The 20685-nt window shown below is 45.9% G+C and overlaps 1 protein-coding gene across 2 annotated transcripts in view; it reads right to left on the minus strand.

Moving 5' to 3' along the window:
- Positions 1–413: 413 nt before the first annotated feature.
- The window catches only part of DUSP8 (dual specificity phosphatase 8), a 91526-nt gene continuing 71254 nt past the window's right edge, over positions 414–20685 (minus strand). Inside the window, exons 1-5 of one of the 2 annotated variants that reach the window (XM_069223158.1) lie at positions 13745–14014; positions 6825–6991; positions 4262–4421; positions 3339–3462; positions 414–2760 (exon numbers count right to left, since the gene is read on the minus strand). In XM_069223158.1, coding sequence (XP_069079259.1) covers positions 1722–2760; positions 3339–3462; positions 4262–4421; positions 6825–6991; positions 13745–13868 — 1614 coding nt within the window. In that variant the 5' untranslated portion in view covers positions 13869–14014 and the 3' untranslated portion in view covers positions 414–1721. Of the gene's footprint in view, positions 2761–3338; positions 3463–4261; positions 4422–6824; positions 6992–13744; positions 14015–20685 lie in introns of those variants that run through there. The other variant, XM_069223157.1, reaches the window with a different exon arrangement.

Raw genomic sequence — 20685 nt, forward strand, 5'->3', positions numbered from 1 at the left:
GATTGTGGGCAGAGGCGTTGTTCCAGTCAGTCTTTCTCCCAGAAGGAGCCCGGGAGAGCCGTGTGCTAACACCTCTAAGCATAGGGACACAAAAATGTGCCTTATCATTGGTCACCAACTCCGCCCGTATGCAAATTAATATTTGGCCTTTTTTGTTTTAAATGGCCACACACTCATGACGATTGAGAAACCAAAGTAGGACTAGAGACAGCGGAACACAGATAAGTAACTGAGAGGGCTAGAGCTGAAAGAAACCTTAGGGAAAGAAAGAGGCGGATGAGTGGGACAAAATAAAAGAGAAACACACACACATATGGAAAGGTTGAATAAGACTGGAAAAAGACTGACAAGAAGAGAAGGGAGACAGGACATGAGCTGATCCAGGTCAAGTGCTACAAAAGACAAGTCCAAGGTAACGTCTGGTATTGCTTTAGTGAGCAGCATTCCCGGCTTTAAATACTGTACAGTGCAAAGAGCGTCGAGAGGACCCCGCTGGGGCGGCCCTCGCGTTCATTGCCTGAAGGAAGAGTTCAATAAATAGCACTGTAACACCGCAAGCAGGACAGTCTCACGGCACCGGCTGCCGTACATTGCCAGGATGAAGAGTTCAATAAATAGCGTGGTAGCTCCTCGGACTGGACAGTCTCGACGGCGCCATCTTCCTCTTCACTGCCAGAATGAAGAGTTCAATAAATAGTAGGGTTACACCGCAGGCTGGACAGTCTCTTAACGGTGCCACCTTCCTGTTCATTGCCAAAATAAAAAGCTCTCAATAAATAGCGCGGTAACACTAAAGGCTGGACAGTCCCATCGGTGCCACCCTCCGGTTCATTGCCTGAATGAAGAGCACGCAATAAATAACAAAATGAACACAACAGAAAATAAAGTCTCGTTTTCTGGGAACGCCCAGGATAGTCCTTCACTTTTTCCATCTTCTGTTCGATATTTGTTTACCCTGATGAATAAGAAAATGTTTGCTGCCTATCTGGGGTGGAAGCATGTTTGGGGCTATTCAAAGGGGGAGGCCCTGATAATAGTAAAGCCAGGACCAGTGTCAGCATCCCTTTGACTCGACCCTTTATCCTTCCTGCCCAGTAGGCGGTGAGGCTCCTGACGCAAGCAGCCACCCCAGGGGCTACCGGCTGAGGTGACAGGAACCAGAGAGAAGATAGGCAGGACCCCAGTTCTACTGAAGTACATGAGCTGCATCCAGTCTTCCACATAAAAGTAGCAGGAGGACCCTTGTTAAGCCCAGTTCAGTCTCAGCTCGCAGAAGCTTGTCCACTTCTCTAGTACCAATGCCCACAGCAGACGCTGCCGACGCATGTCCTGCTGATCCAGCAGACGCCTACAGTGCATTTACAGCCACTGAAGCTTGCACACAGCTGCTGCTAGCCGCTCGCCTGACACGTGCATCCCACTACCGTCACAACACTAGCTCATCAAGCTGACACGTTGCACAAAATACGTTTTGGGGAGAGGTAACCAATAAAAAACGAGACTGAGAGCAAGGAACTTTTCCCCAACACACTTGAGGGCAATAGTAGCCGGGGTGAAGCTTTTGAAATTGGGGAAATTAAAATGTTTTGTAGCTTTTTTGGGTCTCCCTATTAGCACCTGCTATATGCTGGTGGCATATTAAGATATCTTACTCTCTGCTGATGTATGCATACAAATAATTTCCCCCTGGTGAATACCCTCCCTTCTCCAGCTGGTCCGCGTCAGGACACCTCAATTACCTCCACACTACCAGAGAAGCTGGACTGCTTCACCAGATCTTCCCGTGAGTGGGACTCTGACATGCCCCCCTCAAACTCCATCTGACAGCTCCTCCTTTTGAACTGTATTTCGGCTGCACCCTCCTCGTGCCAGCTCCGCCGGCTGTCTCTGGGCTCTGGCCGAGGCTTTTCCCTCAACCTTATCTCACAGCTTGTCTGGAGGGTACTGTGGCTGAATGTACTGTAGGAAGTGCTGAAAAGGGTCCCAGAAGTCAATGGTGGCTCGCCACCAAAGTACCACGGTGCATCAGTAGCACAAGGCTCGCTAGGTGACTCCACTTGTGCACTCCAACCACTGAGGCGTGAGGGGTCTGTGGCAACTGCCGGCTGTGGTGTCCCAGACAGGCTAAGCCGAAGTTTCTGTGTGAGGTTGTCCTGAGAGCTGGCACTCTTGTGTCCAGCGCACAACGCACTAAAGTTTAGATTCAGGCCATGCACTGGTGATACCAGCGGTTGTTGGAGCTTTCTCCTCTGACACACATTTGCCTCAAGATGGAGGTCTGGCCCACTAGGCCACTCTGGGCAGTCCGGCTGTGGAGAGAATGGCGACAAGCCACCAGATTCCAACCTGCTCAGCTTGGGGGTCTCCTCTGCACCAGGCGTGTAGGCTGATTTGATGTCCAAGGAGAAGGAGCGCTTCAGGCGGTTGGTGTCCAGTACTTGCTCAGATGACAGGTGCAGGCCTCGGAGGCCTTGCTGCAGAGTGCTAGGAGAAATAACATTGGGAGCGCCAGGGTGCCGTCGTTGCAAGTCGGCTCTTGTGCTGTGACTTCCCCCCTCGGACATCTCTGAGGTAGATGTTGTTGTAGCAACAGTGCCTTCAGGGGGTTCCACCAGGTCTGGCGGAGGAAGGTGCTCTCCTGAGGACTTCAGTACTCCTGCAGACCAGGCCTTGTGAACACTGAGGCTCTGCTCATATTCCAGAAGCTGGCCAAGGAAGTTAAAGTTCGGAGATATTGATGGGCGTCTCTCCTTCACGAATCTGAGAAGTAAAAAAAAAAAACAGTTATTGGAACATACAGGAAGAACAAGAGAGCAGCGCATGAAGGAAAAACACCACAAGGAACAAACTGCATGAAGAAGAAAGAACACTGCCTACCATACTGCTTATCACTTCGGAGAGCAAAGATAGCTTCAACCTCTATGTGTAACTGCCTATTACAAGGAACCCATTTTCCATTACTCCGTAGCACTGCATGGAACATCTGCTTCCATCTCAAGATATCTGAATGTGTCAATGCAAAAAAATAACAGCTTCCGGAACTGGTATTCTGTTAGCTGACAGTATCACTCTATAGCGCAAATAACATTCTAGTGTTCTATCCCTCAACCTCACCCCGCGTGGAAAGAATATCTGTGACATCTCTCCTACAACGTCACTGCAGGAATCCATATCCTACACAGCCTCAGCTCTCATTGTCCTACCTAGGAAGTGCCACTCAACTATTAACTCTGGACAGGAATGGACATCTTCCTGCTGCAGCTCCATTAGGCCCTCCCTGAGATCAATATCACTTTTTCTCATGGTTTCCTGGAAATGCAAGGTTTGCCTTCACGTACCTGTAGGCCTCGTCAGAGGACATCCCCATGGTCTTCATGACGTATGCAATCGCAATGGTAGCAGACCTGGAAATCCCAGCCAAGCAGTGCACAATCACTCGAGAGCTGGACAGCCTGGCCTTCTCTGCAAAGAAATGAAAGTTCAGAGTACTGAGGTCCATGAGGGTCAGGCATTCTCTACAGAAGACGCACAGATATGTGAAAGCGATGTCTGAACTAGGGGACGCACTGCAGAAGACACAGACAGAGGAAGGACTGGATGGGCCTATGGATATAGGGCATTCTCTGCAGCAGATGCAAAAAAAAACCCACAAAAAAAAACAACAAGGAGCTGGAGAATAGGCTGGCATTCTCCGCAAGAAGTTAAAGTCAGTGTGTCTCTGGTAAGCAAGGAACAGCTTGGCAGTCTCTGAAAGAAATTTAAAGTAGGAGTATCTATGGGGAGGACAGAACAACCTGGCAATCTCTGAAAGAGACAGACAAGTGAAGGTATATAAGCAGCAGGGAAACCGCAAATTATTGAAAAATAAAGAAAGAAAAAGTCAGAGTGTGTTTGGAATGAAGGAGAGCTCCTGCCCTTTTCCACATAAGACTCTTGGGGAAATGAGAGCCTGAGAAACAAGGTGATCTGCGGGAGACAGATAGACGAATGTGTATGAGAAGCAATTAGATAATGCGGCCTTCTCTTCAGAAGTTAAAGTGTCATGCGAACATTTTTTTAAAAAGGCAGGTGAATAGCGTTATCTGTATAAATGACCAAGAAATGGGGCTGAGTAGCTGTATTCCACTACACAAATGTCCATAAGCCTCGTTTACTTGCTGGAAACTTCCTAACAAAGGTAAGACCGCCACTGTAAGAAAGAAGTGTCATGCAGCCGAGCTGCCTCCTCCCGATCCACACCAGAGACACGGCACCTGCTTACCAATGAAGTCCACGCTCTCGTCCAGCCAGGGCAGCAACTTCTCACAGTAGTTGTCATTAACAGGGATGCGCATGAAGTGGTGGTCACATACGAAGTCCGGCTTTGGGCAATTGTTGCTGGCGTTGAGCACATAAGCAATGCCATTCTGGGCCATCAGGTCCTATGGGGAAAGTGTCAGGTTAGCCACAATTCTCAATATTCAGACACAGCTAATCTAGAAACTTTTGCTGCTTCCTGTGATCTAATAAATTGTTATCTAGCCCTTCTTTATATCTGTTCCTCAGAAGAGGGTAAAGACCCCAATGGACTCGGGTTTCTTCTTGCCACATTCCAAACCATTAAAAAGCACCATACTGACACAACAAGTACAAATCTTCACGGTGTAAATAAAGTCTCAAATAAATATTCGGTGAAAGTCAAAGTTTTCGTAGGGGTGTTCATTCTGGATCTGTTAAGCAATTTTTAAAAAGATCACCCGGAGGTTGCATTCTATTCATTTGTGCATCACTTGATTAAAATACTCACTTTTGACATGCTTATTGACAGGGCACATGGTAGTTATTATAAAGGTTCTACCTCAGAAATACTTTCTCAGCAAAATCTAGATTACTCAATCTGATCAACTGCCGTCCATATTGGGTAGGTCCTTTACTTAACATATGAAGGGCGGGGTGCTAACACTCAGCACACTGAGCAGAACCAACAATTCCCCATGCCATTTATATGTCACAAAACCTCAGAATACCGATCAGGCAGGTACTAACCAAGGATCCAAAGGCCAACCATGACTCCCTGGAGTGACAGCTTCCTGCTGCTTCCCAAACCCGAATCCACACCTAGGGCTAACCCTGTAAAGGACGTGCCATGTCTACCCAAGGTCTGTTTGCAGCTGGTCAAATGTCGATTTGTTTCTTCCCATGAACGTGCGTCCTGCTCTTTTCCAGGATGCCCATTAATGACATGAGATACAAACTTTTGGGGAATAGAGGTGATTTTAGCAGGGTAAAAAAGTGCTCTCCAATTCCTCTTCCATTGATACATTGGAAGAGTTTGCTTTATGTCCTGATCAACTTTTTGCTGGCCTAGTTTGTGTTTTTCCTTCAGTGGACGCAACAATCTGCGAATCCCTGTTTTGACATTTGACAAATGATCCTAGGCTTTATAAGGGGTGCATCCAAAGTTAGGGAGTGCATTCAAAGTTTACCATAGTCCTGGTAATGAAAGGATGTCCACGAGGTGAAACTCCTATTCAGTGATTCTAAATGGAAATCATTTACATTTGTGTTAAAATCTGTTACTGATCTGGCCCTCCTGCAACTATGATGGATAACAGTGTATTGGATGGTGGCTACTGCTCCTCGTACCAGGCTATGGCGACACTGTGTGCAGGCCTCGTTAGGAGATCCTTGAATTCCGCATATGCAGTGTGTTGCCACTAACACGTGATCGTGTGTATTAGACAAGTACACAGTGTACAGACTCATACTGGGTAAAGGCTATCCTCAAGAGCTAGTGTTCAACTCTTCTAAAAATCTGTGATTCTCCTACAGGCTGCCTTTGTTCAGCATATGTATAACAGCCTGCCCTTGTTCCATGAGGTAGGCCGCTGACGGTGGTATACCAGAGAGGCTACGGTGTGGGTGCCCGTTACATCTGGCATCCCGTTACCCTGCAATAGGTTAGAGCTAGTTTTGTGCCCAAACTATCTCCTATTCTACTTACTGTGCCATGTGTATCTAACCATTTACTGCCAGACTTGTAGAAGCCCAGCTGAACAGGACCCCAAGCATTACATACGAGCTTGCCTTTGGCATCTTTTCTATAAAAAGTTGGGTGGTCGTCCTAACGATTGGGATTGCAATTTACTAATTTCAAAGAGTTATTTTTATGAAACGTGGCCACACAGATTCAAACAAGCTAAACTGTGCCTTAATGCAACCAGGGCTACTAGAAAACTAGGGCAGACATGCCATACTGAACTTGATCCACTATTGCATTCTGTCCGACACCTCTGCCTCGATGACTGGGAGTAAATAAAGTAGTGAAAACCAGAAGACTTTCTAAAGATTGCAGATAATACCCAAAGTTCCACCCGCATGATTATGTGGGAAGAAGGCCCCATATTATAAACAAAAGAAGTGTGCATAAGATATGAGTGGAGGGATCATGGCATGGATAAGCTTTGAGGCCAGTATTCCTACCCAGAGCACCTTCTGAATTTAGCCTTAGGCCCACAATGAAATCATAACAAAGTTTGAGGAGCCGGCCTGACGGCAGAACTATTCCATATATTAATAATCGGCAGAAGAAACACATTATTAAAAAGAGCCAACATTACTCATGGTACATATTTAGAACTGCTAAAACGTGACCATATTTTGTTAGTGTGTAAAATAGTAAATGTCCCAAAACTTTACTCTTGATGCATTTTCTCGAACCAACAATGCCTCTTCATGCCCATCACAGATTCAGATATCTGAGAACTACCAGCTGACTCGGCTCTTTGGTACAATGCCTTTGTGGTGATGGGTCTCCCTCCTCACAGAACAAAACAAGCCCTTACCTTATTGAGGACGTCTTTCTGGGAGCCCAGGTACAGGTGTGGCAAGATGCGAGTGGGTCCCACACTGGCCACTGGCAGACAGGGCTGCGAGATGCTGACGGGCAAGATGGCAGCTGGCTTCCCCTCACAGAGGCCTGGAAAGCAGGACGAGAATGTCGCAAAGCCGCCTGCAGAGAACACAAGGAGGTAGACATGTCAGTACAATCCAGAGCGACCAGGAGCAGGAAAGATCAGAGTTTATGAGGGAGGGTGCGTTGTACTCCTTTCCACCTCCATATTGTGGAAGGGTGGAGGGCTGCAGGATACCTTACCACCGCACTGTGTGACTTTCCATTAATAATAACATTAAGTGAAGTAAAAATCTCATTTTTATATACAAATCAACAGAAACTTTTAAAATTTAGTAGCCAAAAACACTGTTTGGAGAATATCTCACTGCTGGATGGAGGATATGATGCAGGAAAAAACACGAGGCCAAGACAAAGTCCGCCTAATAGCAAGTACATTTCATGGAAAAATGAATCTGGACAAAGCTAAGAGCCCTGAAACAGTGCTGTTGAAACAGCCATAATAAGGGACTAAAAAACAATGATGGTACTGGCAGCGCACTGCCCGCATGTAGACTAAAACATACGGACTGGGCCAGGTGGAGACTATGTCACTAGGGCAATATTTAAATGAATGACTTGTACATTCCAGGGCTTCTGTGTAGCCATGCTAGCAACCATAAGTGTCAGATGCTCTCACTGGCCTTAAGCAGACTTCGTAGCACTACAGTGTCAAAAACCTGAAGGCTAGAAGTTCCCTGGGTGTCTTTGTTGTGTTTCCCAGTTTTCAAGGGCCTCATATTCGCAACTATTTTTTTATAATGGCTTTTGTTAAGAGAAATGGTTTTTATTTACTTTTTCCTCCGCTCATTCTACCAAAAGTTTTTTTTTTTTTTTTTTTTTAACAGTTACTGTACATTTTATACTCGTCATCACAGGAGTTGTAGTAAAAGGAGATACTAACTTGCAAATGTTTTTTAGGCGTGGGCTGGAGTTTATTCTTTGAGACCAATTACTTTTTTTTGGGACAAGCCCGGAGGATTCACGCCTCTGGTCTGACGAGTGGGAAGTGACTTTCAGCCAGTGCTCGAACTCTAGGGATTTTCCACAATAATCCCCCAAAATGGTGACAAAGGATGACAAAAATATTTTGATAGGGTTTGCTCATGGTTATCTTCAACCAGGAGCAGAGATTGTCCCTTTATCCATTTAAGGAAAAGTCGTGTTGTGTAATAAATAACACCACATTTTCTCTCCACACAAAAATGAGTATATAGTAGAATTCTAAGAAGGGAAGATATTTACAACTTGTTGCCTCTCTGTTTATTTCTTGTTACCGAGAATCTCAACATCAAATGCATGACACCTGTTTATGCCCTGTGTGGTTCAGGCAAAAGCAGAGATTCAAATAAAAGGAAAACATGTGCAGAATCACAGTCTGCATAAAGTGTGCCTTACTATGAAGTAAACTACAATTGTACTTTGGGAGGAGAGCACGATACCTGAGAACATTGTGAGTGCGAGATTATCAGAACAGGTTTTGTCTTGTAGGCCAAGATGGTGGTTCTGATGACACGGAAGCAAAATAGTTAATAGATAATGAGTGCAGATATGTAGCACTCTCTGAATATTACACTGGCTCTAGGCACTTAAAGAGAAAGGTTTGCTTAGCATGTCACCATTAAGGCTTAGTCCTCCACAGCACTACAGTTCTTTACACTTTTTAAGCATTTTGAAAAGTAAGCCTTACCGCCCTCTAAACTGAATAGCTATTTCACACCGGGCCATGGGCCTTTTGGGGAACCAGGAAGTGAGAAACTAATACAATGCAGAGGAGGCTTTTTGTTTTTGTTTTAAGGAGTATCGAGACAAAAATGTTCCATGTCACAGAGGACACTACGTTCTAGTCGTGGCTTTTGTATAACAAGGAGTCCATTCTGGCAACTGCAGTCTTGGCTAACGTCAATTAAACTAAATGGAATCACACTGGCGGATCAGATTTATGCACGTTTTCAGAATACCCACATGAGATGAATTCACATACATGGAACTCAAATGAAGCACATTTACAAAGTGGTTTCCTGAAAACGTGGAGGGACCCAGACTCCTGGACCTACGATGGACACCCAGGAATAATATAGCATATTGCATCTATTCATAACATGGAAGCACAAAGCTTGAATCTTGCGCCTATAGTGAGATAGAGTCACATGGTAATCATAAATATGAGGGAGAAACAGAACATCTGATCCAGAATGAAATTCTAGGATGGGTTGTTTTTCAACCAACCATTCAAACAGGCGTTTATTCGTCAGGTTGACAATTAGAAAAGTAAGACATTCTAGTTTAACAGTTATAAATTGTTTCTACGGGATCTGCCTGCAGCATAGAGGGTTTGAACAAGTAGAGCAGAGAAAAAAATTATAATTCTACTGGTTAAAAAAATATCAACTGAAACCTACATACACCCCTAGACACCAATAACCAATTCTAAGAAGCAACCCGAAATGTCTCCAAAGCAGTTCAATGATGTCCAAAGCCTCTATCCCAGGAACCAACTAGAACTGTCACCAAGGGAGTCATGTCACGACACCTGCCCAGAGCTGTGGATCAGCAGACAGCAGAGCTGGCCTGAAGCAGGACGCAAGGACTGACGGAAAAGGTAAAAGGTGGTCTTTTTACAGGCCGCCGGAAAAGGAAGGTGGGCCAGCCTGTCAGCACCGAGGCATTACTTTAAGAAGAGCAGCACTTCACCCAAGGACTATTTTCAGTCACACACCTCGAACCTCTTCCTGTCCCGATATTCTCGATGGAAAAATAGGTTCACCTCGCAGTGTATTCGCCGTCTCTCTTCCACGAGTTGTGTGTGAAAAAGGAGCAGCCACATTTAGGGTGACCAGATTCTGAGGAGCAAAAACCGGGACAGGTCGGACATAAAAGAAGGACTAAATACATAACTGTCACTTTTATATCTGGCCTTTCCCGGTTTTTTGGTAGCTTTGTGAATGTGTGCCTATTCGTGTACGTGTGTATGCAGTAACAGATAATTGTATTTAATTATTTCATACGTTGTAGGCCTCTTTAACTTGTGCTTCCCTAGATGATCTGACCTTTGTCCCAAAAAACCGAGACATTTACTTAATAATAGGACCTTTGTCACAAAAGCCAGGACATTTGTTTAGTAATATGACCTCTGTCCTAAAAACCGGGACATTTATTAAAAATTAGGAGAAGCGTCGGGACCCCGGGGCAGTCCTCTAAAAAACCGGGACTGTCCGGGGAAATCCGGGACGTCTGGTCACCCTAGCCACATTCCTTGTGCCAATGTTTACTCAGAATGGAGTCTTCACGTCTGAGGCGGCTTGTCTATGTAAAATAGAGGCTGTCCGACGTCATGTATCGTTATTTACACAAAATGGTAAATGTGTTCTGCAGACTGTTTATGCAAATAGAAAGTGGCGGGATGAACGGGGTTAACATGGCAAGGACTAAATAGAGTCCTGGTGAGAAACGGAACGGCGGGGGTCACCTTCAGGGAGGAGGGGGACAAGAGGCCGCCTGAGAGAAACAGCCCGTCTACCCTTTAGAAAGCAAGGGAACAGAGGCACCCTGCCGTGACATACACAGCAGTATGACAATGTACGCCTTCATACATAGTAAACATACAGAGAACACGGATTTCTCAGTGAGAGATAAACTGGACGCGCACCCGCTGCCTCACAACACGTGGTGGGTATTATTTCTACTTTAGGGTATTTTAACGGGGCGCAATCGGCTAAGGCGTATCGGGGGTGGTCATTTCCCCTCCAGAGGATACGGTTATCTGCGTGCACTGGCTGCATCTCCCTCGGATGCAATGTTCGTGACACCATGTGGCCCCCACCCTTCGCTCCGACGTGCCTGAATGCAGCTTCTATTTAGAGAATGCGTCACGTGCTCTACGCTGGCAGAAACGAAGGGGAGGGATGACTAAAAAAGCTCACTGGAATGCCCGAGGCACTCCAGCTCATCACTGGCTTCCTCTGTGCTTTCCCGTGACATCACCCCCTCCACGGGGAAATGAAGTCACGAGGCCTTCACAGGTGACTCGATCGATGTGGGGAGGGGGAGCCACAGACAGGACCCCCGCCACCGGTGAATATGAGCACTAAGGCCATTGTCGGGGTGCGTGGGGAAGCCTTTCTGATAGGGAGGGGCGGGTCATAGTCCCAGATCTACGTATTTAGTAAAATTACCAGAGGCTTCCAAGCCATAAAGGACCCCGTGTTCCTTTCTCGTGTTACTGATCAATAACCGGTGCATTCTGGAAACTGTAGTCCTGTTTCATCTAACTGGACTAAGCGGCGTGAAACAACAGTTTGCATGACATCCTTGCGACGAGGGGTTGGGTAAGGATAGTTCACTGGTAGAGATGTGGGTGGGTGTCCGCACTGGAGGAGCAAGGGTGCTGTACCTCGGACCTGAAGTGCACTGGGAGAAGTGCGTGTCTTAGTAATGGAATAGAAGGGGCTGTGGGTCAGGGCTGTGTTAGAGCTGTGTGTGGGCAGCAGCATGGAATAACATGCAGTTCACGGGAGGGGTGAGGTCTCCTGGCACAGCTCCACGCATGACATCAGTGGCAAGTGGTTTTGAGGAAAAAGGAAGTCTTGGTAGGTGAGCACTGCTGAACTCACACTGCGGCCCTCGTGGTGAAGGTGACATCATACCCCCTCCCCCATGCCCTTCCTTGGGTACACAGTGTAATGAGGCTCCCCGCCAGCACCCTGCAGACCACCCCCCTTGCGAGTGTCTGCCCGACCTGCACTCAGCCATGCCCAAGAGACTCTTTCCCTCAAGACACAATGACCTCATATGCTAAAACTAGAAAGACACTCGTCGTGGAGAGCTGTGGCCAAGCTTCAGTGTACACAGAGCCGGGTGATACAAGCTTCACTCATACTAGGCAAGTGCAGCACATGCAAATAAACGCGTCTACACACAAAACACTTACAGATGTACAAAAAAAAATTAGGACACTGACCAGAGCGTACCTTACACAAATGTACCAAGTGCAGCTCGGGTAGGAGCTGGACACTTCGAACCGCGGAGCAAGCTTCCTTCAGCTTAAGCACAGCGAGCTGACACACAAGCGTCACTCGCTCAACAGATACAGTATGGGAAGCAGGCGTGCAAGCGTCCCACACAGGCAGAAGAGGTATTGCATGGAAGGGAACTGCAAGCTCCCCTCTTACACAATAAATAGGTAAAGCTGCCTGCGACAGAATCAACGCAGTCTCTCCACACCTTGATCTTTAAGGGGACCAGCCAGTGACTTATGAATTGTATATTTGCTATTTTACCTCGATATTGCCTTGGATGTTGAGGTACGTGGTTCGTCAGAAGACTAAGATACACATTTTCTAGTCTACGTCACAACATCTTAACACAAAATGTGAATTACGAAAACAATTAGGGGACCGAAACTCTACACGCTGGTTCTGACGCTAGCAGTGTTTGTCTGGCCCAGTCGGGCTTTACAAACAATACGATGAATGACCCGGTCCCATTGTGTGGGCGCACACGCACCTACAAAGACTGCCAGCAGTGGAGCAAGTTTGTATAACGACACGCATAACCAACGGCAGAAAGTCACTGCACTGGCCACACGCGCACCTGGCACCAGTGCAGTGAGTGTGTATGCAAGTCTACACACAGCACGGAGAACACAGAAGGAATGGGCACTAGCGAAGCACAGATTTCCTTCACACAGACAGATTCAGCAGCCACAGACAGGCCGGAACTCACTCACCCGTGATGTATGGCATAACAAATGCTCTTTCATCCACACATACAAAAAAAAAGGGAAACCTTGAGCGACAGAGTGCAAGGTTCCCTCCGAAACAACAGGTCCGGCACAGCAGTGCAGGCTTCGCTTCCTTAACATACACACAGCACCCACAGCAATGACAACACTGGTGCGAGCTTCCTGCATGCCTAAAATAAAACCCATACACAAAACGAGCCTTCTCGGGTAAAAAGGATACGCACCATGAGCATCAGCAATGCAAGCACCACTGAAAGCACAGACCTCACGGCACAGGTACAGCAAAGCACGCTTCCCTCACGCACAGAGCCCGTGCTAAAATGGCAACAGGAACACAAGCGTCACTTCCTTCACAGAGAACCAACGCAGCACGTGCCCAAGTGCAATCGGTGCTGTACATAGGTAGCTACTGTCTGGTCCCAGTACCTGCACTTCTTATAAAGGAAAGGCAGAGTACAAGCACTTTTCAACATTGCTGCAATCCTTTGAATTGGCGAGTACTAGCACTGCTCTGCAGCAAACCGCTACCAGTCTGGGACGGTGACAGAGAGTACCTGAACTTTAATATTTCTCTTTCAGGCAAATCCTCCTTCACGTACGAAACAAGCACACAATGGAAATGACACACACACACAGTCAGAATGAACAAGAGGCCAACCTAGAGAGTATGAACGACTTGATGAGCAACCGCACCGCAAGCTTCATTCACGAACACGTACCGCTTCAATAGCAGCAGAGCAAGCTTCGCTCAAACACAGCCCGCTGTGCAAAGAAAAGTTTCCTTAAGGCAGGGCAGACACCAAATGGGGAGCAGCGTGGGCATCTCACACAGGGTAGGAGCAGGTATAGTAGGGACTGCAGCAGTACCCGCCTTGCTTCACTGAAGTACATAAAGAACGGCAGCGCAGCAGCCATGCAAGCATCCCGCACACGGCGACCGTGTGACTAGCTTCCTTCACACTTGGAAAGAGCAGGGCAGTTTCGAGCACTCTGACGCATTTCATGTGTTGTCGCAGCAATCTACTGCCCCACTCCAGCATCTCCCACGGATCACAGCGCCCCGTACCAACCTCGCACGTCCTTTCTAGCAGCCTTCATCCTCTGTGTCCGGACCTTCAGCTTCACAGGCCCCCGATGGGGCCCCCGCCATAGCCGCGCGTCAGCCGCGGGGTCGAGGGCCAGCTCCGAGGGCATTGTGGGTCAGTTGCCCAAGGTGGAAGAAATCTCAGTTAGAAAGTCACGCGGCACTTCCAGCTCTAGGAGCAGCTAGCGATACTGCATCTTTTACTTGTGCATCGGTTGTCCTTGCACCTGGCCCCACTGCGCCTGCTACACGGACCCCCCGCTTATGCCGTACCACCGATGCTTGTGATGTGGCCCATCTGCTTCCAAAGGGCCTCCGTTGCTATATGGTGGCCGTGCGTGCCCTTTCGGTGTGCCGTAGTCGTAGATGGCTGCTCCTCTGCAGAGTTGCTCGTGTTCTCCCTTCTCAGCAGTCTGCTTGCCTCGACTCCAAGGCTGAGCCTCCTTAGCAGCCGTGTTGTTGCTCCACGCCCGCCGAAGGCATGAATGAGCTCAGCACCGCGGCTCCCGGAGGCTCATGTCATGGGCCAGGCACGCAGCAACATTCCAGTCCCGTGACGCGGGCGGGCTGTTTCAAGGAGGGCCCGCCCGGGGCACCTGCGCCTCCCAGCTGCTCTCAGAGCCCACCCCCACCCACAGTCGGCCGGGACAAAGTGCGTCTGCCCTTTGCCCTGCAGAAGTAAGAAACGAGGGCAGATAACACGGCCCCCTCTCACGCACCCCACGGCGGCTCCAGCACCAATCAGCTCCTCTCTCAATTGCAGGGAAATTCTTAAAGATTTTCCTCATTCACTGACGCTTACTGGGGAAAAACATGTCGAGTATTTCGCTGGAGCTGTAATTCAGACAGCGACTGTGTCATCGCGTGACTGTGCGGTGAACATCGGTACCTTCACACCACTAACTCAATTTGCCGCTACACCGAAGTTCAACATTGGCAATGCCACTGCTGAGAACACCCTTCCCTCAGTCCTGAAGAGAATTAGTAGTACAGACATTTTAATGTATTAATCACGCAGAATTCAATGAAAATAGGCCAGTCGCATTTATAATGAACTTCTAAAAACACAATTAAAAAAAAGCTGATGTATATTAATTACAGTTTCTTAACATTTAAAAAAAATCGTTAATTTACTAATACAATAATGATTTTTAACAGTTAACCATTATCTAACCGCCTCTGAAACTAATCTTATGTTGACTTCATTAAAAAGACTCCGTAAATAAATTCTCCTTTGATGCAACAGTTTCGGACAAATGAATAATAAATGACTAAAGGTTTCCGCTTTGTAGCCACAGGGTCGGCATGTGCTCTTGTCTTGTAGGCGCGGACTCCAAGACCCCTCAAATGCACGGATGGGTATACATAAACATCAGAATCCTAGATATTTCCTTCTTATTGCGCCTTGCAATCTAGACATATTCCTGGTGCAACGACAAAGACGAGTCCTATACCAAATCTGTGTATATATATATATATATATATATTTTTTTTTTAAGAGGGGCTGGTTCTTTCTACCCATCACCATTAGATACGGTATTCCATAAAATACTGTTCCGTGCAACGCGACTTAATTTGGCCAGAATGTAAAAGTGTGATAAATTATGTATTTAATTACATTGTTTAATGATCTGTTTAATCCCAAAACAGCATTTGATTTTTTTTTTTTTTTTTTTTAGTTCATAGTAAATGAAAGATTTCAAGGTGGTAGAATCTGCATCTGCCCAATTCACGCACAATCACACTTCATGGTGTAATCAGTGTGGAGTGATATTAAAGATTTTAAATTAATCTCCAGTATGGCAGAGTGAGGGGTAGACAATCGAAGCTGTAAAAGCTGACAGATGCCCAGCATGCAGATTTTATCAAGATCAATGAGACTCTTACCATTTAGGACAGGTGAAGCATAACCTAGAAACGGAATGAGTTTAGTTTTTAAAGCTTTTAGAAAAGTGGTTATGGGCCTAATTATGAGTTTGGCAGTTGGAGGACCGCCAAACCTTTGGTGGCGGTCTGACCACCACACTCCTGGCAATCCGACCACCAGATTACGACCCTGGCGGTCAGACCGGACTGCCAGGGGATCACTGTCACAATCATGGATCCCGATGGGGTGGTGGCAGTCGTGGTCAGCCACGGCGGCACTGAGTTCAGTGCCGCTGTGCTGCTCACGAGTCCTCTTTCAGCCAGACTTTTCAAGCACCATAAAAAGGCTGTCGGAAAGCCAGTGCTGGGGGCTACATGCGGGGCCCCTACACTGCCCATGGCATGGGTTGTGCAGGTCCCACCCCTACCAGCACCCTCGGAATGCGCACTGTCTGCTTAAGGGAGAAAAAGCCAATGCCGGGGCAGTTTCCGCCAGTCTGACCAGCAGACACATCTTAATACAATGTTTCCACCGGTCAGCCCGGTGGAAACATTGTAATATGATGGGGGGGGTCAAGGTGGGGGGGGTTCACAGGTAATGTCAGCAGACTCCCACCCACTGCTTTGACAGTCTGCTGGTCCAACCGCCAAAGTCGCAATCAGACCGTAAGTCTACCTCTAAACAGTTTAGCAAATTTCAATTTTGATTTGGTAGTAATGGTAGATATGAGCTTTCAAACTGAAAGGTGACTAATTATCAATCAAGATTCGAAGATAATCATATTGATTGACAATTTCAATTTTAGCATCGCCAAGTTCCCAAGATATATATTTTTTATTTTTCTTCTGAACACCATGATTTTTCTTTTTGAATAATAAGTTGTTAATCCATGGGCAAGAGTGAATTCATTTAGTCAACACAAGATGATGCAATCTTTCCGATGTCTGCAAAAGTATCACCAAATCATTGGCATATGCCAGAAGTGTAATTCCATGGTTTCCCAATTTTGGTGGCACTGCTTGTTTTTGATTAAGGAACTCAGGCAAATCAGCTATAAAGAAAGGAAATAGAAGCAAACCTTAAGAATAAGTCAAGAAAAAAAAGTAGGACTACACTTTGGATAATGGAAAAAAAGCAAAGCCATGCGCAGTCAGTCGTTATGCAGGACTTGTCAACTGGATAACCACACTGCAGTATTTAACAAGCATTGGCAAATCCAATAGGTCTAGTTTATGAGAAAGCTATTGTTTTTATCAATGTGTTTTAGGCATGTTGTATGGTAGCGCAGTGTTATAGCACTTTAATTTTTTTTACTTTCAACTATGCTGCACTGCAGCCGTGCTGCTGTACAACATGGCTAAAATAAACATTGACAAAACCAATTGCTCTCGCTTACATGAGACCTCTTGACTTTGCCACTGCTTGTCTTAAAATCTGTGGAGACGTTTTGGTTGCGCTGCACAAGTGTCACAGGTGCAAGTAGGCGACTCGCACTCTAATTACAATTGTCCTCCAACTAATCACATTGTGTGATCCTCTGCAAATCAGTTTTCTCTCGCTGTTTCGAGTTCCCTGTTCATCAAGAATTGAAGCGCGTAAGAAAATTATCACCCCGACAAGTACGAGTTTTTAAAAAACACAAGGCTTGGACACAAATGTAAATTACACTGGAGAGGGGAAAAAAGCAGCCCAGGCCATTCATCCTATGCTACCTCGCCACTGGCAGTTCTCCCAACTCGAGTCCAGCTATTAAGTACACATTTAGGGCCATATGTACGAACACATTTTCCCATAGACACAGAACGGATAAAACCCCTTGCTACATCTGGCCCTTAGTTCCATCTCGCAGGGGATGCTGTTAATCTGAGTGTTAACAAGAATAACTTTTTAAAGCACAGCCCATAACACCCCAAATCAGCAAGTGTTTAATTCGCTGAGCCGCCATGTACTATTATTTTGTGTATTAGCTGTGTCATGCCGAGTGCATGCATGCAATAAGTGTGTGGTTTACGTTCCAGTTCTCCTTTTTAAACAAAGTAAACTCCAAAGTGTGACAGTCCTTGTTCACTCTCATTGGCATGGAGATTTGCACACAGCCTTCTCAGATGGGCAACGTCCATTTACTAGGGCTGACTGAAAGAATTCCTCGTGAGATGAGACCTATCAACACTCACATCATTAAAACAGACAAAATATCAGTAACTAAAAATACGGGGCCATGACCCTGCGTGAGGAAAATTACATTCAGCTCAGCAAGTGTTCTGCACATGCAGTTACAACCTGTCCGCTCTATTTATGTCTGCTACAATAAAATTAAAGTTGAAATGTAACAACTGCACAACCATCATTAGGGCCTTGCGAAGAGCTGGACGGAGTCCAGTCTTTTAGCTGGAGCTCTCGGCCGGAAAGAAGATGGCCAAGAAGAGGATAGGCTGGGGTATGGGTAGGTCCTAGGGGAGGTTATTTAAGTGGGAAGGACAATCGGCCTCTTCGGCACTTGCTGTCACACTGTACGAAGGTTGGCCACCCGCCCGCCCTACAGGTAAGTAGCTGTGAAGGATGGGTATGACAAGGTGGGGGGGGGGGGGGGGGTTATGCCAGCTTTAGGGCAGGTTGCTTGGTGCGGGCAGTAGATGGGGGATGATGGAGAGTCAGATGCTGGCTTGTCCACCCTTCGAGCAGGTGAAGAATGACAGACTGTGGGGAGGCCCGAGTCAGGCAGGAGATACGAAGAAAAGGGGAATGTGTGGGAATGGAATTGGAAATTGGGTGAGCGAAGGATACGTGGTGGATTGAAGTGAGGATGTAAGAACGGGAGTTACAAGTTTAAAGAAGAAAGTTGCAATTCAAGTTACTGTTATACTGCTGTGTATTATGATAAGCAAGCCTGTCCTAATAAATGGCCTTTAACACTAAGACAAGGATGTCGGTGTCTATGTCCTGCTAGGCAGTTCTTAATTTGTCTTTTCTCCCTTTCCCTTCAAAATAAGATGTTTCTTAAGCAAAGTATTAATGTTTACCTCACCAAAAGTACTTCACTAGCTGCAAAGTACAGACTTGCAAACAATGCGTGCATAAAAAACCAGTATGTGGTGCCAACCCGTGGATTATTTGAATTTCTATTAACTGTTTGATGCAAACATGCTGCGTTCCACAGACAAGGTTTTGAAACACTGACATTTTGCTCATCACTGAATATTGATAAATGGGGCTAAGCAAGTTTCTAGTAAGAAATAGAAACAGTTATTGAAGTTCGAATGCCTTTGGTGTCACGAGCAGCACCCCCCCCCTTGTAATTAGTGTCCCACCTCTTAGGCCAGTAGGAATGGGATGAATCCGCGGGACTGATCGCAGATCCCTATAAACTGCCATACGAAAACCAGAACTTGGGGTCTCCTCTCTGTAATAGTAAGGTGCTATTTAAGGTGTTGGTGGGCGAGGGAAGTGAAAGAGAAGAAAATAGTAGGAGGTACAAGCACCAGAGGTGGGAAAGCCAGATGATTTAAGGGGAGAGGCTAGCCAGGGGCTTGCCTCTAATAGTGATTTACATGCAGTCGTATTCAATACATATAAAGTCATAACCGCAGCTCCCAGAATGCTAAGGGACAGTTCTTAATTGCAAAACTGACTGAAGGTGTTAAAACATGGGCCACTTCAAATGGTAGCTTAGTTGAAAGCTGGTGTTCACAAACTAAAATGAGTGAAACATTGACATACGCATTTTACATGATGTGCTAATGAAGGGTAATCTTACAGACTCATAAATTGAGCGTAGGAAGGGCAGGAGCAGGCTCATTGAGGAGAGTAATCTGCATGCCTCTTTCCAATAAACCCTCGCACTTTGAAGTCAGCCAAAGCAAAGTAAACCCCAAGCTCCCTCCAAAGACATATCTTGACAATTTACCTCTGTCTTGAATGGATAGCAAATGTGACAAGATAAGAACAAGATTTAAGGGCCTGTTTATAGAAAGCAAGTTTGTGGAAGAATACAGTAAACTTGATTTAGGCAACGGGACACACAAACTCACCTTGGACCGCCTAACGCACATAAAGTCAGCAAATAGGAAGCCAGAAAATGAGTTACAAACCACAAAACCAATGGCAAGCAACATGCAGAATGCATTCCCAGGTCAACTTTCTGAGAGTCTCCAAGTTGTCCTTAACAACCTAAAAGGGTAGCAGTCACAAGGCTTCCTTCTCAAGGAGAAGAATCTTGTTAGATTTGTTTTCCCCTTCCTGTGCAGGTGATATCTAATTTTCTTGACCTTCTGCATTAGTTTCATTCCTCAGAGTCCCCCTACTTAATCACTGGTTATGAGGCGAGGGATTTTTTTTTTTTTTTCATTGACATCTTGCAGGCCCGGGTGTGCTGGATGACTGTATTTGATACAGAAATTATGGCATACAGAAATTATGGCACACGCTGAAGAAAATAGGCTTTTTTTTTTCTTAAAGATCATGTTGGATGCCATAAACTATTGCTCTTTGGCTCCCATGAAGCTTCTTGAAAACTGTATATTATCAATCTTTATTAATAATCTTTAATGAAAACTACATACTTATGTTTTATCCCTATGGCGATTTTTATTTACTGATGTAAAGACAGCTGTCTGACTGAAAATACGATTTATATAATATTTTCCTCAGTCTTGGCACAGAACTGGTTGCTAGTTACTGAAGTTTTAGTGAATCTTTGAACAGTCTTCTTACTTGCATATTCTAACATTTTTAGATATGTCTGTAGAGCCGGGATATTCTCACATGTGAGTTGTGCCCTATACAAGTATACATAACATGACACATTGTATTCGTATGTAAGGCTTCCCGTTGTAATGTAGTGATTTTTACACATGCAGATAGAAATCCAGGAGTGTTCATGTCTATATCTATATTTAAACATGGAAACAAGTAAAAGGGAGCTCTTTTGAATGATTTGAAGGCTTGAAGTATAAGCCTGAAGTATAAAAATGCAGACTGACAGATTGGAAGTTGCAAAACGGTGGGTGGTTCCCTAATGAAGTTTTAATATGTTGAAGTTTAAACCAATACCCTTTCCCTCT

This window comes from Pleurodeles waltl, chromosome 3_1 (genome assembly GCF_031143425.1).
Source record: "Pleurodeles waltl isolate 20211129_DDA chromosome 3_1, aPleWal1.hap1.20221129, whole genome shotgun sequence".
In the NCBI taxonomy this organism is placed as follows: Eukaryota; Metazoa; Chordata; class Amphibia; order Caudata; family Salamandridae; genus Pleurodeles; species Pleurodeles waltl.